Source organism: Aphis gossypii, chromosome 1, assembly GCF_020184175.1.
Source record: "Aphis gossypii isolate Hap1 chromosome 1, ASM2018417v2, whole genome shotgun sequence".
Taxonomy (NCBI): Eukaryota; Metazoa; Arthropoda; class Insecta; order Hemiptera; family Aphididae; genus Aphis; species Aphis gossypii.
In genome coordinates, this window is record NC_065530.1 from 12,799,274 (window position 1) to 12,824,487 (window position 25,214).

Here is a 25,214-nt window from a genome sequence, read left to right on the forward strand (position 1 = left end):
TTATATTATGATATTATTATTTATTATCAATAATCGCCTATTTTCCATATCGTTACCTACTTTAATTGATTTAAGAAAAAAACCAAAAACTATACCTATAAATTATAATCAAAGCAACTTTTATAATACTAATAAATTGATATTTTATATAAAGTATCAGATTAGTGATTTTTTTTCAATTATTTCCCCCCTCTAAAATTCTTATTGCACCCTTTTGACAATGTGATCTGGCTAACGGCTCTTCTGCTGCATTTACGTTGTACATCGGCGGCAGTTATATACATCATAGCTATACATTATTGTGTCGCTATATTATATTTAACTTTCTCAATAATTATTACTACAGCGATATAGGAGACCGCAAAATCTAAATGTAATATCGCACATAATATTATAATGATACAATCGTGCATAATATTATACATCATAATCGTTGTTATTATTGCTATGACACTTGACGTCTCGGCAGCGTGCGAGTTGAAAAACTCGTCTGAATTTACCATAAAACCAATAATTATCGATTAGGTTTTGGATGTGTTATTTTATGCACGCTAAAAAAAAAAAAAAAAACGTGGAAAATTTATTATATAGGCCATTAAATGTGCTGCGAACGGCGAGAGGAGGCATCGGCGGCGGCAACGATGTCGACGGCGCGAGTGAAATATATATATATATACATAAATATAGGTTTGCCGTATAAAACTAATGTGAATCCATTAAATCGTTTGGGTCCGCGTATTTTATGTGTTCCCCGAGTTAATCAATATATACAGTATACATGATATTACACACACATGTATACATATATCGTGCACGTAGTTTAGTTGTAAATGTGTGTGCACGCTGCAGAGGGAGGGCCACATCGTCAGACTCGTCTTCATTATCGCCACCGTCGTCTCTATCTCTCGTTTATAATATAACATAATGTCTATATTTTCCCATACAACTTTCTTGATACCATTATAACCAACGTCTAACACTAACATAAACGTTTAGTCGCGACGTACTCATCATCGTAGTCCATTTCGGCGTGCAGTGATCACAAACAACTTTTGCAGACGTACTTCGATAATACGATGATATTATTACGTTATACGAATAATAATAATAATAATCCGAATACGAGTACCATATTATAGGTGGTTGATGCGCAATATTACGCAAACTATACACACGCAAACAATATAATATTATTATTATAGTATATATATTCACGTTTGTCTGTCATTCTTTTGCCATGTTTTAGTAATAAAGTACGATATAGGTATATATAATATTATATTGTACGTCATATATACCGAATCGCTAAAATAGAATATTATACAGGTGTATTGTATTATGTGTAATATATATACCTATTATAAATACAGAGTTATTCAAAATGAATTATCCAAAAGTTTGCCCCGATATTCTTAGATGACCTCTTCTTACATCACGTGACTATTATTCGTTTGGGGTTATTTCAAAGATTCTGTATTTGTACCACCATTATAACCAATCGAACGGGAGTTTAAAAATTAGCAGAGTCAATTAGATACAACGAAAATGGCATGGAATGAATTTGAGTTTAGACTGATAGATGCCTACTGTTAAACAAATTTAAAATATGATTTTATGTATGATACATCATATTATATTACTCTGAACTTAAAAACTAAAAATATATTATAGCATTTGAAATCGGATGGAACGTTTTGAATAATCCTGTATTATACTGACAATAAGAACATTAAGCATTATTTATATATGTCGGGCGAACGGTTCTAATTCGATTATACATATACGTCATTGCGACGGCGCTTGCAGTAGACTATTACAACTATAGGTGTACTATAAATACATATATTTAATTATATAGGTACACTGCAGACTATATTATTATATTGAAATGAGCTACACACTACGGTCGTCGAGCGGACGGGTGAGACTGCAGTCGGTGGCGCGTAGACCGGTCCAGCGCACATTACGCGTTTTAAATGAGACGTCAACGGCAGTGTCACTAAACATACTTACACTATATGTAATAAAATAATATACACGACGCGGCTATTAAGCCACGTGGATAGTTGTGGTTGGCATAAATAACTAATATTTTTTTGAACTAAACGTTTAAAAGAAAATATTATCCGCACCCTAAAAAAAAGTGATGTTTTATACTTAATTTATCAATTATCGGTGTATGCGGTCGGTTCACTTATTTTTTCTTTTTTTTTTTTTTTTGACAATTATTGTTAAACCAAATATTACAATAATAATATAATGATAACTTATTTTATTATAAATATAAAGTATTTAAACACGATAATAAATTTCTGTTGTGAAATGTTAAATGAATTATTTATTATTTATTATTTATAACTTTTAAAATATAAAGATAATTAGATCCAAAAAGTTAAAATTAATTAAATACTAACATAGAATTACAACTAGCTAACGTTTTCTGTGAAAGGTTTGTCATTTTTTACTGTGTGGCTAAAAATGAAATGTGTTTTAAAATGCGGCAGTGCAGCGCTTGTAGCAATAAGGCGTGGTGAGATGCAAGGGTGCGATCGTTAATTAAGTTGATCAATAAAATATTATCAATTTTATCGTCTTATGTTGTCTCCGTCTTGCAAATGCGTAACATAACAAATCAAACATTATCTGTGTTTGTATGTTGGTTTTTTAGTTTTAGTTTATTCAGTTTTTAAGTGAGTAATGATAATTTTTAATTTACGCTACCCATATTATCATATATGCATAACTTTCTAAAAAATTGAACTATTGTAAAACACCAACATACCAACACAGATAATATTTTTACCATCAAGTTTTATAATAGTTTTATTAAGCTGAGGTAAATTTGCTATATTACGCATTTACGCACTTATAAGACGGAGACTGTACCTACATGCGGGTGTAGCCTCTTCTTTAGGAGGTGGGGCAAAACATTTTTTTAGTTTAAATCGTAAGGAATCTTTAAGAATTGAATCATCAGGTACGAATGTGAAAATAAATCTTCTTTGTCAATGCTAATCGATAACGTTAAACAAGGAAAATGTGTGTATTTTTATTTAAAATCTAACATTACTATCAAAATAAATTATTCTAGGTTAAACAATATCGAAGACATTAAGTTATCTATTTCAAATTTAATATCACTAATATTTCAAAAATTGTACAGCGGTGTTATTTTGTTTAACACAATAATATAGGCAATAGATAACTATTACTGGTGTAATAGTTAAAACCATTGATTGATCGATTGGTAAACATTATTAAATTACTAACTTATTCTAAAAGATTTGCTGTGTAACTCTGAAAACTCATTATTTATTTCCACAAATAATAACCATCGACTCACTTAAAAATCAAATTTAAATTTTAAAAAATTTTGAAATCAGTATATAACTTTAAACCAACAGTTGTTGGTACGTGCGCTCGTGCAATACAGTCAAATTAACAATTTACTCTGATAGTGAAAACCTATATCATTACCCACAAGTCATAACGTTTCATCGAATTCTAAGTAAGTCGTACCAGTATAGTTAAATCTAAGTGCCCTTCAAAAATAGTGTGTGTGGTTATACAACCGGCCGACGTGTGACGATTATTATTATTATTATATTATTATTATTATTATTATTATTATTACTATTGTTACTGTTATTGCCGTTGCCGACTGCAGCAGCGTTCGTGGTAAAAATGAAATATAATAAAACATAATGGGCTCGACAGAATGCGTTCAGCGTGAACAGCCCAATGGAAACCGCAAACCGCGTGGTGCGCGCTTGTGAGACGAGAAAAATCTTTAACTTCATGAACGGCCGTTAAAATTCCTCGCGTCATACTATAGTGTTGTACTACAGTATACGGCGTTATGGCTGCGTGGGCGCCGCCGCGCGCCGTCCAAAGAGGAGTACTATACACACGCGTCTTACTGTGCGTTATATATACGTGTGTTTGTGTGTGAGTAGATGGTATACCTTTTAAGTCGCTTGCAGACAAACAATATACTTATACACTACGGTGGCGTCATTTTATGTACAATAAAAATATGGAAAAAAAAATAATAATAATAAATTGTAATGTATAAAACGAAAACAGGTTCTATAATACCGTTCGTATTGCATGAGAGAGACTAGACGGACTTTATGGAGAATGACTCATTATATGTATATTATATATATTATATATATATAATATATATACGTGTACATGACGTATAGGTACGCACATGTCTATGCTTGACTTTTCTTTTTTTTTTTTCTCTAAATATGCCGTTTATATGCAATACGCACTATAATATAATGCTTGACACAAATTTTATATTTGTATTTATATATAATAATAATATAATATATGAGATGACAACGCGTATTTTAATAAAATATTGTAATATGTCTGCACACGGGTTTGTATTCGCCGTGTAATGAATTGCGCACTAAATGTCGCCGAGCGTAGGTACAACGGGTCATCTACTCATCTATGCATGTTCATAGTGAATTTCGTGTCTTGGCACAACAGCGCGACAGTAATGATTTAGTGTAACAAATAAGTAGGGTTCGGATTTTAAAGCATATTAATAAGCAACTAAAAAGGCACACGATTGTTGTAAAAAGACAAAAAAGAAAAAAAAACATTAATAAAAATTAACACGAACTAGTTATAGAAATGAATAAAAAAATTGAGAAATGAATTTAAATTATAAAAGAATTAATTACTATGTACCACGTATATCTTTAGATTTACAGTAGTGAAACTGACTCTATATTGTTCGAGGGAATATTTATATACGTAGAAAATGACTCTCCATCCACTCACCATCCACTGAATTGACGGTTTCAAATCACAACTCTAAATCTTAAATTTTGAAATGGTCGATATCGATGTTATAAGTATACTGGCCGTATCGGTACTGCTTGCTATAATATATCGATAATATAAACGTTTAATTTATTTAATAAACAAGCCGATAACGAAAACAATAATAATCCAATACCTAAAACATTTTCTGGGTTTTTATGTTTTTTATTAATTCAATTTTTTATTACTACTCTAATATCACAATAAAATTTCACAATAAAAATTCTACACATATAAAAAGACAAAATAAATTGGTTTATTTGGAATCAGAATGACGTGAAACGAATTTATTATCATTTTAACTAATTTAAAAATTAGATTTCTATCTCATATATAAAAAAGAAGCATATGCTTTAAAATCCGAACCCTACTAATTAGTATCTTACCAAAATAAAAAAGCATCTTTTTAATTTTGTAAAACCTTATAAGCGTTTAATTTTTATAATAAAAAAAACTATTTTACTATTATTTGCATAATTTAATTTATTTTAATATTTTGATACTAATTAAGACTTAAAAGCATTCATTTTTACAATTGATTGTAGTAATTGGAAGTTATTGTTTTCAGACAACTTAAGTTATATAGTTAAATTATAACAAAAAGCAACGAGATTATCTTTCTATGAAATTAAAACGTATTTTTTAAAGCTGTGTGAAAATTTGATTCAATATATTGTAACTATTCACTGTACAAAATAGAAATAATGAAACATTTATATAGTTTAAGTTCCTGTCCACGATTCAAGTATAAAACTATATTATTTTATAAATATTCATATTTTTAGAAATTATATGAAAACAAAATTTTAATAGTTATGAATAAATACTAAATTAGATTAACAATGTGTACCTAAGCTAAATAGTATTTGACATTATTTAAACGTATATGTAATACAAATTTAATATTTTGTTATTTTTTAAAATGTAAATGTGTTTAAGTTTTGTGTTACTAAAACATAGTTGAAACAGCAAAGCATAACATCACTTAGGATAATGATAAAATTATGTAAATTAGTTAATCTTTTAAACTAAATTGTTAACTTATTACAGATGGCTTTGCGACAGTAGTAGTTTTTAAGAATGCAATGTTTATTGTTCACTTAAATTGTATACAAATTTCTAAACATCATAAAATCTTAATAATTACGAAAGTTATTACAATAAAATGGGATCAACCGTAAATATACATTGCAATAGTACTTGTATTGTTACTATAAAATTATGAATTTTATTAACTCGTTATTAAAATAAAATTTAAATATAATTAATATGAAATTAATGTCTTTATTTTATACCTTGTATTATAGTATTATAATAATATACTATGTGTAAATTATTGTTATATATTATTATAATATGAGAATTGAGAATACATAACTATATAAGTAAGTATATTGTTTTATTATAATAATTAATTCATGGTTTGATTTATAAGTAACTAACTGTTTACAAATAGAACTACTAACAAGCAAAATTTAGAAAATTAAAAAATGTCTATACTTACTGAAGCTAATAATAATTTACGCGCTTAACAAAAAAAATAGTTGAACTAAGTTCCATAATAATAAACGATTTGAGATTCAACTTTTTGAGTTGAATTAAAAGTATGATTTATAATATTGTTTATAGAACAAATATACATGCCTATGTGCTGTCCGTAATAAAACGGCACAGTGAACAATATAACACATTATTTATTGCTTACAATTATATTATATATGTTTTACAAGAATATACTATTTAAGTGCAGTTATATAGTTTATGAATATGACACTAAAAATAATTTCAAGATGTTTTGTTCGTTTTTCAAAATTGAACCCTTACCGAAGGAAAATCAGATTAATTAGCATTCTATTTAGACTATAGTACTATACTTTTTTTATACTTCATCAACTTATGTAAAGTTGTAAAATATTATAATTTGGGTAATATATTAATATAAGTTTGTACATTTTAATAGTATTAAAAAAGAATGAAATTTCTTGTACATCCTTAAAAATGAACAGATAAAAATGATAAAAACCTGGGGCAACTGAAGGAAGAGGAATATTAAATTGATGCCATATAATATAGATTAAAAGCATATATATAAGTTTTTAAGTATGGCTAAAATCTGAAATGTGTTGTGTGCAGTTCGATTTATTATTTTACGTAGTGTAAGAAAATGGTGGAGAACAAAACGGCCAAGAATTATTAACAGTTAAGAAACTACGATTAAAATACAAAATAATTACAATTTTTATTGCAGTTTCCTAGTGTCCCCTCTGTTCATATCCCGTTATAAGTACTATTATTTATTTGTTGTTACCAGTGTTCTAAATTTATTTTTTTTATTATAAAATCAAAGCGTATTATACTTGGAATTAATCTTTATGTATAATTAAAGATATAGAATTTTTGGATACTATAACATTGTATAAATTTGTTTTAAGTCTGTCATACATAATATGTTATATATTTCCACATATTTAAACATAACTGAAAAATCTCAAGGAAACGAAGTTTTTATAATTTAATAATAAATTAACGGGTCAGAAAAAAAACCCTTTAGTAAAGCAATAGAGTAAAATGTGAGTAAAAGATTCGTAAAGTGTGAATCATACTTTAATTTAATAAAAAGGTTGGTAAGTGAGTACTATTCTGTAGTACAGACAAATACAGTAGGTATCGAGTGGGTCACTGCTGTAAAGGATGTGTTAAATTTGAATTTAATAATATATCATTGTATACGAAAAACCATTTTGAGTAGAGACTGTCTGTTAACCTATATTACTAAGTATATTTTATAATAATATGTTTTATGATATTGCTATTAAATAAAGTAATTTATTTTACTATTAGTATAACGATAGATTGATTAAATTTTTTTCTGAAAATATTGTATTTATTAGTTGCGTTACGTACAAATATATGATAAAAAATTATAGGTTGTAATATTTTATTTAGTTTAAATATATAAATAAAAAAATTACAATTGAATTTTATTTTAACTGACGATAAAAAACCATTATTTAGTACTATTTTAGGATATTTAAAACTACGACTTTCCGATTACAGTTTGCGGAAACGAAACTCTAAAAAATCGTACTTCCCCGTTGCAATTATTTTTATACATACTAGACAATATTATGTAAGTACATGATATAATAATAGGTATGTACATGCACGTCCTTGAATCACAGATAATATATATAGCGACTTTTTAGAATATACCCGACGAGGATAAAGGAATAACCTTTACGTGTATTGCGTGTATCACAGTATAAAAATCATAATATTAAAAACCCGACGTATTTTATTCAGCCACCTCATATACACATATACATATTAATAATTTTAAAACCGTATGGCACATGCAATCGAAATATTATTGTTACAACGTAAAATAAAATATTTATAATAATATGTATCTGTCGCGGGCGATTCGACAAAAGCTACCATATTATTATTAAGTACGCTCTATGGAATAACATACACAGGTTACATAATATAATATATATATTATAATAATAAGTAATAACGAAAACGACGCGTGGCGGCGGCAGTCGTCCCACGCTTTCTACGTACATACATTATACTCGTAAGAATCTTCATCATCGTGACGAAAACTTCTCTCCGTCAGTCGAACAACTGTGCCTGCATATTGTTATTATACTTTATTATTATCAAGAACTACGGGATGATGATTATAAACGGTGAAAAAAAACCGACAGTGGGTAATAATATCGTTATTATACTATTATAACAATACGACAATCCGAGACGTAGATTTTATGTACGCCTTTACGTCTATAGGGTTCACCTATATACAATTATTAATAATGTGCACCTGCAACACTCGCAGTGAATAATCAACGACTTTTGTAAATCTGGGTGAGATGTTGAATTAGAAAATATCAAACTGATTAGATATTTTCACTAAGCTCAAAACACGATATACGTTTTTACTTCACAGTTCCACTAATTCAAACACAAGTGATTTAAACCTTGTAAACATATTATAATATACAAAAAACTGATTTCCTCAGTTGATTTCGATGTTTTTTTTAAAAATAATTTTGAATCTCTAGGTACTAAACAGTTTTTATATAGGTACTTTATTGCCATAAAAACTACCGTAAGTTTAAATTGTCTTAAACGATCATTCATCATTTTTGAAGTAATTTATTATTCTGAAACACAAAATATTTTGTACGAAGGTTAACTATTAATATTACATTTTGAATGAACAATTTAGGCTTTATATATAAAACTATACAAACATTTTAAGTTTTATGAATGGAAAAGTGCCGAAATTCTCTAGAGAAATTCCACTAATCTTAATATTAAACTCTCTAAATGCTTATAAATAATTAACTGTATTAGTTGAACTTTACCCGTATACACAAATGTTTTCATTCAAGCATTCTGTTTTAGATAATTAAAATCAAATCATACTTCTTCTTCTTTTCCTTCGCCTTCTCTTCCAACTATTTGGGGTCCTCAATTTATTTTCTGTTTTTTTCATTAAAATCAAGTCATATAAAATGGACAAAAGTCATAGTGTTTAATGCATAAAATCAAAATAACAAATATTGATTATTATACCTACATATATTTTACTCATATATTTCGAATTTACCCATAAAAAAAACATTGTTTTCGCAAATGCATCAGCCGGTTGAGAAAATGACTGGCTTTATTACCTCAATTATCTAGTAATAAACATTAATACATTTAAAATATACATAATAATTTTCAGCATATGGTCTGGTCAGTGGTATGTGTCTATCTTTCTCTCCCACTATGGGTCTGGTGTCCGTGCTGTGTATCGCGTAGAACTGACTGCTGCTGCACGTGTGTAATAGCCGTATCGAAATTCCGTGTTATACATTATAGGGCGCCGGTGGATATTAATATATATTATTATGGTAATGAAGTATATCATAATATTATTTATTATAATATGTGTTGGTTTGACTGCCGAGTGCCGGTGCGCTGCTGGGCGCTGGGGACCGCGGTTTTTATAACGACATTAATATAATATACCTATATACCTCTTTGGCGTGAGTGGTGCGTGTTGAAAACTCTCACGGTCACCATAAACAGATAGACGGTCATAATATTATACATACCTACATGACTTCTATACCACACACACATACACACACAAATGCATATTATACTTAGGTGTACAAACACTACTTATACAACGAATGTATACATGCGTTAGCAAATATATTTACTATGTAATGTCCCAATTAGTTACATACTTAGATAGTATATTATATTGAAAAGAAGACTAAAAATAATAACTTGAAAAAAAAATAATAATAATAATAACCACATTTATGAGGCGGCGTTATAGATTATATTATGCAATAATAAATACATGGGCGTGAACCAGTATCTATAAATTACCGACATAACGATCTGGATCTAGGGTTTCTCTACTAATATAATAAAATATATAATATAAACGAGTTCAAAGGAGGCTGCGGCGGTATAATATAGGTATTTTTGCCCCCAAGCCGTTACCCCCTCCGCGCGTGCCGTCACCGCCACTATACGCGTACCGGACAGTGGACCTTGCGACGCGTATGCATTTAAATAAAATCATTTTAAATCAACAGACTGTCAAGAGAGTACCGTATCATTATTAATAAATATTAATATTATAATATTCTCGGGCGGCCACGGCAGTCGCGCGCCACCGTTCCCGCGTGCCGTCACGGTGTCCCGAATAAATAATTTGTAACAGTCCATACTATGTACCTATAGGCACAAATCACGAGAATATCGCAAAGAAATCAACTACCCCAACTGGAAAAAAAAGAAATCAACCTGGTTGAGAAAATTCCTCTTATAAATAAGCCATTATAAGATAAATCGAACCTGATATACTATTAAAGATAATTCACACTTGATACTCAAGCACTATCAACACTACTATCATGGCTGGTATACGCAGAATTGGTCATAAGCTCATAACTTACAAATCGTTATTAATTTTCATTAAAATTGCAACATTTCAAATTTTTATGTACTTTCCTTAGTTTTTTTTTTTTTTTTTAAGCCATAAGAACGCGTCTTCATCTAAATAGACATGCATACATTTTATATTTATTTACTTACTAACTTCGATAAATTAAATTTTATTCGTGGATAAAAATAAAGTTTGATGACATCTCTCAAATTCATTAACATTTCTAAGAAAAACTAACTTATACAATAAAATTTAACAAACTAAGTTGTATGATAATATATATATTTATATGAATTGCAGTATTAGTTAACTTAACTATGAATTCACGTTTAGTTTAATATAAATATTGTTAATTTTTTAAAAATATAGTCAACCAAACATTATTTACTAGGTACTATGTAAAACCTAAACTAATAACCGTTGTTATTGATATTTTTTTTTTGTTCATAGAAAAAAAAACTTAAAACTTAGATGAAATCAATCATTATGATTAAATACTGAACGTATGTTCGTTTATTAATATTGGCAACGCGACTAGAAACGCACTTGTAAATAATTTCGCTGATTGACCACTATAGTGTATACGTGCAAAAACCTACGATATAATATAGACTAGATGCATGCCAGGTATATATGTAACAAAATCTGCCGCCAATCGCGAGCCCTTAAGCAATAAAGAATAGAAATATCGTTTGCAAGAATAATATTTCATATCACTATACATTATATTATTTATATGCGAGTACGAACCCGCCGGCTTGGTGGCGGCGACGACGTTTTCACTTCGTTCGCGCACCCGGCAAGATGCAACGTATAATATCGTTTGCCAACGTCAAATTCAACTAGCGGCTACCAAAGGGAAATTGTTTTTAATTAAAATATCTTTAGATTTTTTCAGTTAATAACTTGTGAACCATAATTTAACCGACATTGGAGTAGAAATAGGTACGCAGTTGTTCGTTAAAGATTTTGATTCTTGCTATAGGATTTCGGACACGTGCCGAAATTATTCACGCGCTTCTGAGTTTTGACTATAAATGACTGCAATACAGAGATCTCGTGGTATTGATTGTAATATTCTATAACTTTTGTTGTACATAGTTCATTCGTTTGGTATATAAAATTATCTTGTTATAATTATCACTTGTACTTTGGTAAATAAATAATAGATAAACCGCCATATTTCTTAAAGCATAGTGAAAAAATCAAGGGCCTTTGTACACGATTCTCTGTAAATTATTTTTGTCATCTTATCAATGTAAAATTAATTATCTGATTTTGAATTTATTAATGACTTCAAAATTAAAATTTTTGTTAAATAGAATATCAAATCAAAAACTTTAATTGTTATACCCAAAGTTATACAAGAAAATATCTCTGGTGCAGTATACAATATATTGAGCCATTCTTGAGATATAATATTCCTATAATATATACTTATCACCTATCACCGATATTAATATACACATACACTAATTATTCAAGAATATAATTTTAGAATTTTGCATAGAATGTGAACAAATCAATCAATAGCCAGTCCATAATCGACCAATTAGACTGCTCTAAGTTGTTTTAAAAATAAGAACTTTCAGGTTTATAAACCGTTATAAAAAATTACAAGATTGTAGTAATTAATCACTTTTTTATTACAAATGAAAATAAGTAGGTATTTTTTTTTAATTAAAAATGATTAAGTATAATAAAGTGTGGAAAACAATTTAAAATATGTGGTAAATACTAAATACTACATTGTACTTAGAAACCTCAATACATAATATTTTATAAATTAAAAACAATCGCTTTTATTATAAAAAAATATCTAAAACCATCACAATATTATTATTGTTTTAATGTGTACAACGTCACACGTATATAATAAATAATAATCAATGCATAATATTTAAATACTAATTCTACAATAACTGAGTTTAGGTACCAATACTGGAGGATATGATATAATTGATTACCTTTGATGGGCAAATATTACATATATTATTATGTTTAGCCGTCGTAGGTACACCTATGCCACGTTTTTCTCAATAGAATTAGTTTCTCTCTACCGTGATATTTTTTGTTTCCTAGTACAAAAAACCGATTTATCCATACTTTGATCTTGCTGTGATACGACTGTTTGTTTTTTCAGAGAAACAACCAACGAGGTTTAAATAAACAATCTATATATAGAGGTAAATATATTACACATTTACACGGCACGCGATGGACGATTGTAAATATCCACCGAAACGTTCATTAAAAAACGATGTATTTTCGTTTCAAAAATAGCTCAAGTTCATTCGTGTAGGTGTGTATCATGTACGTAAATCTCGCTGACTGTAGATGGAATTTAATATAGGTACTCGTTGTGTCCGTTGGGTTTTTCGAATAATATATAAATAGGTATTGTATGTACTATTACTGAAACATTAGTTTTTTAATATGTCAATTTACAAGAGTGTTTTTTTACGATAATAATCAGTTTACACCAGCGTGTTTATTAGTTTTCAATCAATTATATAAGTGGATTATATTGTATTTACCGATCGCGGTGATAGCATGATGGTAATTGGATATGTATGTGTAAATTATTCACGCGATAAATCTCAAATTAAAATACCCACTCCATTTCAATCCTTGTCAATAATTATCTTGTAAACAGATTACAATTATATATATTATTTTTAAAACCGTTATTATAGTTTATATAAATTATTATATTGATTTTAAATAATATTAGCAGCAAGCCGACTGTATTATATTATAATATCGTAATGAGATACACGAATATATTATTATAATCTTATACCAACAAATATAAAATAGTTATTGCAGACAAATTATTGTGAGCTGAATTATTTGCATAAGTCGTTTGTAAAAAATTTCTATAAGCAAACTGTGTTCGTTCAAATGGTATATAAATTCATTATATTATTATGTGCTAAACAGTAATTGTTCATCGTGTCATTATATACTGCAGACTGCAGCACATCGATCCATCATTACTCTATATTAAATTATGTACATTGTTTTATCACATACCTTGGCCAGGCCGTACAACTCGCACGAGTTAACGATAAAACGCAAATCGTACAGAAAGGCAAAATATAATTTATACACACACATATACACGCTCCGATTGTTTTTACTATTTGTTCAATGAAAACTTTTCCATTTTGATGTTTATTACGTACCATAAACATTTCTAGAATGCTTACGAGTCATGATAATATAATTCTCAGAATCATTTTCCTGTAGATAGAGAAAAATGCCTAAACGCGCATTTCCATATAATATCCTTTCGTCAATATAATAATATGCAAGATGACATTATTCGTGACATTTGTAAATAATATCGTTATCTATTTAATATCCTTCGATATTTGTTTTGCATTTTTTTTACGAAGATGAAAAAATCACAAATTCAATTTTCATACAAAAAGTTCTGAGAATAATGTTTCAATGTTTCAATTTAAAAATTGATTTTTATTTAAAAAGTTTAAGCAACTACTATGTCTACAAAACGTAAAATGATACAAAAAAGAAGTTCTACATTTTTTAAATTTAATCCAAAAGTGTTAACAATTGTATAATTTATAACGTCGTAAAAGTGAAGGCCAATTTTGACTTTCGCCCAGGAATTCTCAAATTTTCTACTTCACAGCATACCCATTCATTGTGATTTATGTTTATAAACGAATAAATACATAAATATAGAATAAAACCATAATATATGCGTTACTGTTAGTATTTGACTTTTTCAAAAAATTCTCGAATCTATAATTTATTAATATGACTGATGTATAGATGTGTTTTAATTTAACATATTTATATAGTTTAACATTTTTGACGTTCAGGTACAATTACTTATATTATAATTGAGTTGACCATTTCCATAATAATTGTACTTAAAATAGTACTCTAAACAACAATTGTTTTTGAAGTAAATTCTGTTATGCGTTGCACAAGCTAAAGAAAAATATTGTACATATTATAATAATATGTATAGATTGAAAATATAATGTTAGTGAAAAGTTCTATACTATCCTTGGTTATAAAATATGTAATTGAGAATTAAATGAAACGAAAGACTATAGTGTGAGTAATTTGTCTATAATAATGTGTAACGCTATTAAACATAAAATACTGTTATTCTTCTCAAACTTGTTCCGACAAATCTGACCCATTTTTAAATGAAATCAAAACTCGCTTAGAAATATTTCTACTAAAGTCAAAGTTAAATAAATTTTGGTCGACATACAGAATGCATAGCGGAACCATATAAGTAATCGTCCTGGCGTGAAATATTTTAAAACGCTATTGAAACAATTGTTACTTTTTTCTTAAAGACATTGGCTCGTGATATCTGGCTAATGCGTTGCACCTAATAGGTGTTCATTTATTTTCATTTTTTTTTCGATTAGGTAGTTTTTTACTCTTCCATGTACATACCTGCTACCTATATATTATAATATTACTATGCACGGGTCGCAGGCCAGAAGCCAATGACTTGTACGGCCGGGGGGCTATGCTATTACACGGTGTTTCAAATAAATCAAATTTAAGAAAATACAATAAAGATAAACTATTATTATTATTATTATTATTATTATTACGCTACTAAGCAGGCGCTTATAATGTAAAACATGGTGTAATTATTATTATATACAAGCGCGACAAACGGAAAACGGTGTGCGTATACGGTTACCGTGTGAACTGACTGAACGTATAATCATTTTTTTTTTATTTGATATTGTCGTTTTATTTTTATTATTATTATTTTTTATTACGAAAATATTTACAATTTTTATGCGTCTACTGACATATTAACGAGTTCGAAGACATATAAACGACGTGATTTAAGAACAAGTAGATGTTAACTATGTGTATATACATATAACTATTACACGCGTATAATGTATGTATATATAGTGCGTTTAGTGCATATAATATATAGCCACATATTATTCTCTTAAATATAGTCGTCCGGAAGAAATTTTAGCTGCACCGCTATTGCTCGCACGACTCGGGTGGGCTATATTATCGTGGCGATGGGATTCGGTTTGACGTTTACGGTCAATATACATAAAAAGGGCGCGTAAATACCTAATATATAAATGAGACACGAAATAATATATAACTTTAGTGCTTCGAGACACTCACCTGGTTCCGCGAATCCTATGATCTCCCTGGTGCGGCCGTAAAAATCGTCCGGCTCCGAATCGGCGTCTCTGGTGGTCGGTAACCGTGTACTCGGCGGCAGCGTATTTCCGGACGAGGCGGCCGCTTCCGGGTCGGCGGCAGTGAGTCCGGACAGCGGTTCGACGGCCAGTGCCTCCACCAGGAACCTCGTCGACCGCGCCTTGGTGATATTCGGTTTAGCGGTCATGCCCAGCTTGGACAGTATCTGTTCTTTGATCGCCTCTATCCGCTGTTTGTCCAGGCTAGACCTAGTGGCGCTGTCGTAGTGCCTCCGGCCGCGCGGACGGTGCTTCCGCCGGTGGTGGTGCCGGTTGATACCGGAAGTCGCCGACGACGATGACGACGAAGATGACGATGATGACGACGAAGAAGCGGCTGACGATGACGAAGACGGTGGTAACGGGAGTGCGCCAGACGCTCGTTTGCACCATGGACAATGCTGTCGTCTGCCACCTGATGTACCTAAAATAAAAAAACAACAAAATCAACATTTTAATACTATGTATATTCGTATATCGTGATAAACGTAGTAAGAAACTTCTTTGTAATATATTTTAAACGCGCGCCCACGCGCCTAAAATATCTTTTAGCGAAACACTATTTCTGCAAAAATGATCGCCATTAAATAAATTGAACTACTATTTTTATGCCCGAATCCTACCTACAAACTATCTACTCGAATTAATAATACTCGGTCACGATCTATATTTAGACATTTATCTAGACCTCTATCCTTGTGGCTTACTAAATGGTTAGTAGCGGTGAGGAGTGAAAAATAATAGTAAATATATTTATATAATCAGAAGTTTTAAAATAAGAAATACACGATAAGACATTTAATGTTGTTTTTTTATTATTCTACATTGTTTTGTTGTTTATTCAGACAAGTTTTGTGGAAAGATGGTTCGCAATTTTTTTTAGTCATTCATTAACTGAATAGTTTTACCTATATTATTAAATATAGATAACCTAATAAACGAGCAATATTCTCTATTTATTAGTTATTATTATATTTATTATTGAAGTAATTATAAACTACAGGTAACCTATATTTAAAAGTTACAATTTTGATAAAAAAAAAAAAAATAAAAAAAAACCCCTAAAATTAATTGTTAAAAATTATAATAATTTAAATCATATTTAATGCAAAATACGTCAACTGTATAATAAGTAATTCAAAAAATTATAAATGTAATGGAATACGTATTCTGTATAGTATAATTAAACTCGCATACTATTGTATAAAGGCCAATAATTCCAATAATAATTTTTCTGACTAATAAATATTTTAAACTGTGTTACGGAAATCCTATATCCACTCGACTATTTGGTAATTAAATAGCTTAATACTTAATAGTAATACTTATAACTTTAAACTATACTAACAATAGAAATCAAAAATAAGTAAAAGCATAGTAATGTCAACACTTGTCTTAATCACCAATATAAGAAATACGATCTATTTGTTGTTAAATCACTATAAAACATTAGTACAAAAATGATTTATAATAATACATTATTTATAGTATAAAGTATTAGATATTAGATAATAAAGTTATTTTGAAAAACTTAAAGCAGCAAAATGTTTGTTAACATAATATAAACATTGTGTATAGTAAGATTATAGGTGATCCTACGTCAAAATATAAAATCATTTTAATCCAAAACAATATTAATTTAAAGAATAGAATAGCTGAATCAATTGAAATGTATGAAAAATTGAATTAGACATCCTTATAAAAAATATTCAACCTCTTTTTGCATATTAAATATCAGTTTATAACAAAAATATAGTTTTAAAAAACTAAAAAAGGTCAAAGTCGCAACTTTGTAAAAATCATAAGCTATAAATTGTTTTAAAACTATAAAGTTTGATTTACTGTAGATCAAACCATCGTCTATAAATTCACATACAAACACCAACACACGCCATTTTTACGAATAGTAAAATTAGAAAAATAAGAAATATTTTGAAATAAAAAATGAAATAGTTGTGATTAGTCTATCTACCATAAATTACCATTGTGTCTATACTTATGAAGTATAAATATATAGAAACTAAAAATTATCATCCATTTATGATAGCCAAATGTATAATAGGTTAGGTACCTACTACTCTTAAAATTGTTTTAGATATTATGTTTTAATGAATCACTCTTGTACAAATAATAATACACTCGTCATAACTCAGAAGTCACTATGGCCAAATTATTAACAGATAATAATTTTAAAACGAATTTAGTTTAACTTAAAATTGTGTACTTGTTTAAAAAAAAAATCTGTTTAACGTGTTAACAATAATACAACCAGTAATTTAATTAAAATGTAATAGCCATTTTAACAAACTTTATTAAGTTATTTTAAATTGTAATCATATTTAGTAAATAAAATAATCATAAAAAAGTACCGTGACTGATGAAAAAATTAAAAATTAAATTCAGTTTTTAATAAACGTCTCGTTTAATATGTATTCATATTTTAAATTAATAAAGTGAAAAGTGATTTCTTATAGGGCAGGAAGGTAAAACTATTCATTTGTCTGGACATTAATTTTAAGTTTTAACATCTTTATGCCTTCCACTTGGAAACTTTGTATTGGTATAGCTTGTAAACTGTATACCGATTGTGATACACAAAATGGTTGATAAAAATAATCTATAAATACTGTATTTTAACATGCAATCAAAATTAGATGTTACTATTTCAAAAATAAAATTTAACATTACTACTGAACACGATACTAAACCAATTAAGTTTTGTAAGTAATCAACAAATTCACTGAGCACAAAACTTTGAATATAAAACATTGATTGTTTTAAAAGTTAAATATTAAACATCACAATGATATTTAAAAATAACAGTTTTTTTTTTTTTTTTTTTTTAAACTATTAAAATAAATTAAAAATATATTTACATATTATATAATATATACACCCGTACACTCCCTTCTGAACGATACATTAACAATAGTAACTCTCTAAATTTACATTTTTACATTTATATTTTTAAACATTGAATATTTCTTTGTGAAGAATGAGCTTCATGTAGTATTTAAATAAATCAAGTATGAATAATACCTTGAAGATCGATTTTCTCGATAAAATTCTTAATATTTGATCAACCATCGAACGTGTTAGAAGAAGAAATTCCATCCAGTAAGAATGGAGTTATATTCTACCTGGCCTATTGCTTAATTATAAATATTATCTATATAGATACTGTACACCATTTAAGAATAAAGTACATTTTTTAATCTAAATTGTAATTATGAATATTTGATATTGAAATAACAATAATTTCATCGATTCTATATAATCTTTGTATAATAAACATTTTTTTTTAGTTACAGTATAAAAACTATTTAGGTACGTAATAGAATTTAAAAATTTATAATATGTATGATTGTATAGTACAAATAATACGTAATAATATAAAATATACAAAATGAAATATAATATATTATATTATTATAATGATAATTGAAGAATACATACAATATTAATATCATTAGCGTTACAATTAAATATATCGATGTTAATAGGGTTACCTAGTACTTACCGTTTAAACTATTAGCTGATGAATGTAGAATACAATCAGATTATAGGTACGACAATAGTTTGAAATTCTTATAGTAACATTATTTCTTGTATTTTTTTTTTTTTTTTTTGTTAATTTCTGAATATTTTATTATTTATTAGTTTTCTTTTTTTTAAAACTTGAGTTATTTTATTCAATGTATTTATGAATGTATAATTAAATATTTTTGTTGAACAATATAAATTTCTTTGTAATCTACCTTTATAAGACAAAAATTATAAAAAATAGTTTTGAATTGATTTTAGACTATGTGTAAGTATATAAATAATATAAGGAGATCATATAATAATTATTGTGAGTGGCGCATTCAATCAATATAATAACCTAAATGGTAATAACATTTATTATTTAATTAAAACATTTAAAACATTATATTGAAAATGTAAAAACTTATTCTTAATCTTATAGTGCCTAGTATCTATTTTGACTAACATAATTGACGAGATAATATTTTACAACTGTTAAGTATTTCAAATTAAAACTATAATTAATAGTTTATTCTAGACAATAAATAAACTTTTGCTATAAAAAAAAACTTTTTATACATTTCAAATAATTATAATTGTAAAATAACAAAACGTAATTATAATTTTTTTAAATAAGGCTTGATAGTTGATGTTATGAAATATGAACTTTGAATATCGTTAAAATATAAGTAATTATAAGAAGAAAGTTTATATGATCCATAATAAGTTGTTAAATTAAGTTTTGGTTTACACATGATATATTATATAATATATATATTCTATACATAAAGATAAAGTAATTGCAAATCAGTTAATCATACATTAATTAAACTCAACCACTCGAAAAATGTTTAATCATTTTTTATAAGCATGAAAAATAAGAATAAAAGATTGATGAAGGGAAATATTTTAAAGAGATTAATTTTAAATGTAAGTATACTAATAAATACATTTGTATAAAGGTACTAGTAAAGTAAGTGCATTTTCATTTTAAAAATTTATAATTTAACAACAGCTATGCTCGTATATGTCAACGGTTTAATTTCCTACACTAAAAAAATGTTATTTATTTAATATAGGTATATAATAAATTTAATACCTCATACCTACAATCTACATAGTATACTAGTATAGTATTTAATATCAAACATTCAAACACGATGAACCCAATACCTACCTAAAACGTATATCGTATAATATTATAATATTAATATATTTTTTTTTCAAAATAAGACGCGTATTGATGAGCTTTGCGTCAGCAATAATATCGCCGTTATGTGTTTTGTCTTTTAATATTATAAAAATTAATTTGAAATTTACCAGTGATATAGCGAAACCATAATAAAATGTAATGGGTAATATATATTATTTACATGCGATGCATTAGCTATAATACGTGTGTGCGTGTGTACTTCGGCCATAAACAAACGAAATCCATTTGTTTATGACTTATAGTTAACACACTTTGAGAAGTTTTGTCATTAAGTAACATTTCTAAGGAAAAACGGACATGCATAATATGGTGACTAATTCAATCAACTAGTATGTATATTTCTCACGGTGATATTTTTTTTATTGATGTGATATTTTGGCCAGTGAGTCACCCCGTATTTCCGATAAACCGGCTTTAGACGTTTCGTTATCATTACATGGCTGTTATTACTATAAACTATAAAGGTACTTCATCGGTAAACGTGTCATTAAAACCCTATAACAAAATGTATAACTTAGGTTTTATTATACGTTCTATTTTTATCGAATTTAATCACTAAAAATTGTTTGTAGAGGAAATCTATACACACTTACAGACTAGTTACAGTCTCATGTTAAATCATATTATCTAAGTTGTATCTCATTTGAAAAATCTAACATGTACATTCAATACGTATACGATTATACGGATATCATCAGTTAACATTGATTTCGAATTTATGTTTGAATAAATAAATTTCTAATTTGTGTTCTTAAAAAAAATTAAAATAAAATGTTCTGAAAACCATTTAAACCATAATACATTTATAAAAATAAAATAAAATAATTTGTTATACAACAACAAACGTGTATCTTTTCTAAAACATATTAGTCCATATTAATCGAAAATAACAACAGTATTAAAATTTATAAATTTACAACTTTCGGCATCTTGTGAAAATAAAACAAAGCCATGTTAAACTTTTCAGTTTATTTATATATTTACTAACTACCTATCTATACGAGTGTATGTTTTATAAAAACTTCAAATAAACTCATAAAATCAATAAAATCATCGAATGTTGTATATTATTAATATAACGAGATTAAGATAAGTATACTTATAATATGTCGTATACGACATACAAACGTAATATAGATTACATTGTAATCTATAAAAATGCTACCTCTCTTAGTCAAATTTCCTAATCAAAAACAATGCGTTTATAATTTAAAATTTAAATTACTAAAATTCCTATATTATAAACATTGTGAGCATTAGGTTGAATGTTTTGTGAGTGGGGAAGAAGTTTCGCATTATCTAATGTAATGGGTCCATACACTGATACACAGTCTAAACTTTCGGACGCCGACTCTACAAATTCGATGATGGTTTATGATAAAACGATAAATACAGGGAAATAACACGCGATAATATGGAAACATATATAAATATATATTATAATACTTAAATATATTTATGTACGAACTACGAAGTAAAAATTTTAATTTATTGAATGAAATAATAAAACAACTTGGTACATAATATTATATACATACTAGATAAAAATTATAATTACACAATATTTTTTATGAAATTAAGAAGAATAGGTAACTTAAACTTTTGCAACAATATTGTTGAAGAATTTTCAAAAGCTCGAGATATTGACTTCAACTATTTCGTTTTTCTTGTAGCGTCAAAAAGTTTAGCTCTGTCGCATAATTTGAAAACTAGATAATCGCACAAGTACCTATATGTTTTGTTTATGTACATATCTGTCGTCTATCTTCGATGGTAAAAATAATGAACGTATTATGTATATTACATTATTACTAATTTGTTCCGCAGCTGAATGGCTATATTGGAACCCACCATAGAAATCATTCTGGTTACATAATAAACATTTTATATAGTTTATGAGTTATAATTACTTATAAGTATACGATAATTGTAAGGGTATTCCTTTACTTCTTCAGTCAAGTCACATAAACTTGAAATATTTATATCGTATTAACTACTGGTCCAAATTTCGAATTTTGTATATAAAAATATGTAATTAAAAATGTGTGTTGTCATTCTAAAAAGTAAAAAACTTGAAAAAAAAGTTTTATTTTGGCTGGAAATTATGTAAAAATATATTTTCAAAAAAATTAGAATATTTCAATATATTATTAAATAACGATTGTTGATGCATACACGTCATTTGACTGCGAAATAAAACAGTAATATACATAATATTATGTCAATGTATAACATTATTATATACGTATACATAAGTAGTAGATAGATACTTAAAGTTCGATTATCAAGTTTTTTAGTTTATGCAGAACTCAACTTATGGATACCACACGACAAAACTTATATATAGCTAAGAATCCGACTTTGTATATTATAATAATATAACTAATGTATAACTCATCATTGATATAATAAGCTATCAATCTATTCTGCAAATTCAAACAGCATCGTACGTAATATAATATTTCGAAAACGGCAAACTGGATTGATTACGACTAATTTATAATTGGACGTGCATATAATATGGGGTGAAATGGTACCGTACAAACCATGCGGTATGGTTTTGTGTGACTATAAATCGGCCGTGGTCGTAGTGCGTGTACTCAGCTTTATTAGATAATTTAGTTTAGACAATGTGTAAAATCTGAAAACGGAGTGTACACATTACAAATCTGACGGTGCGCATCTATATCGTATCGGTGGCTTACAAATAACACTGTGGTTGCACAAAAACCACACACACACACACACACACACACGTTTACTATAATAATATTATAGGTACCTACATATAATAATATGAACTCATAGACGCACGTGGCATATTATAATATAGTTTTCATACTATGAGTATTATAGTAAAAGCTGTCGGCTGGTTTATCGATTCTGACATCCAATAGGTCATTGCATTTTTATAGCGTGCTCATAACAGAGCGATCAATGCACACATAAAACGCACGTGTGTGCGTACACTCATATACGTTCTTATCACAAAAATACATGCACTCGTCGAGTTGTGCATCTCGTATACGTGTGAGTGTAGTATGTGCGCGTATAAATTCGCCAGTATGCACTTACACTTGTTTGTGCGTAATGCACCCTGCACTTTATATGCACCACGGGAGGGTCTATATGCAAGTTTGCGCATTTCACACTTAATCACACTATATATATATATATATACGTAACTTTCTCGATATACACTTACGCACAAATTTAATAACGTTTTCTACGCACATTGGCCCGTTAGGATTTGCGTGCGCGCATTTGTGCGTATATAATATAATATTATTTTATATACTATTTACAGTTCTGGTTATAAAACGATTCCCCTCGGGGACTCCGTGGACGACTGCGGAGGCGTTATATTAATGTAAATATGCACTATTACCATTTAAATGTACGTGTCGTATTATGTGTGCATAACGGTATATATGTATATATATATAAGTATATTATAGTGTTATAAACGCTGATAGCAGTCGGTCGGCATATATTACGGCGGCGTGGAGTTATACCGTCTGCCGGCGAGGGGTCGAGGGTTGTCCGCGACGGGTGCAGGCGGCAGTCGCGATGCGTAAGTGGGTGCGTGACACGACTGACCTCGCGTAACGACCATCGTCGGCCCAGACGGACACTGACCTGCGTAACCGGAGAACTACCCTTACAGAGAAAAAGCGAAATGCTTTAGTCATCGCCGCCGTACCCCTTACCCCCGCGATATGGCCGTATGCACACACGCGCGCGCGCCCGCGTATATTATTAAAGGCACGTTTAAACTTTACGACTTTTACGTTTTCCTTTTGTTTATTACGTTATATTATTACTGTTGTGTACACACGCGTCCCGCTCGACGTACAACACATAATATATTATAATATTCTGCATACGCGCGTATATACATGAAAAACAACAGCGAATATATAGCGATAGGTATTATATTATATGCGTGCATATATTATGCACACGCCATTTCCACTAACCTGCAAGTAGTACATTATGTAATTACTCGGATAATTGGAAGGTTTTTTTCTTTTTTTTTTTACGTACGAAGTAAAAGTTAAATCGTACACGACATGAAATATAGTAACGTATATATAGTCGGATACCAATACCTGAGACTACATTATTAGCACTTCGTAATAACTGAATTGTGAATTTACAATATTTACATCGTGCCACTTGTAAGGTGTCGTGCATATACGATTTCAAATTATATTTTTGGCTACTGTGCCTTATTCTCTAATAGGTGTATAATATTATAATGTACCTACGCGTATAGCTACTCTGCGAGGTGTGTGTTAATCAAATGAAGTCGTAAAAATCAATGTATATTAATGCGATTCATCATAATTCATAATTTTAACACTAAAAATGATGATATAATCTAAATATAATATTATATTAATGTTCTATTTGATATGAAATCATATAT

At 28.5% G+C, this 25,214-nt stretch overlaps 1 protein-coding gene across 1 annotated transcript in view; it reads right to left on the bottom strand.

Moving 5' to 3' along the window:
- Window positions 1-25,214, bottom strand: part of LOC114132826 (inhibin beta chain-like) — a 66,876-nt gene that overhangs the window by 29,067 nt on the left and 12,595 nt on the right. The window contains exon 2 of the mRNA XM_027998410.2: window positions 15,968-16,468. Coding sequence (XP_027854211.1) covers window positions 15,968-16,468 — 501 coding nt within the window. The remainder of the gene's footprint in view (window positions 1-15,967; window positions 16,469-25,214) is intronic.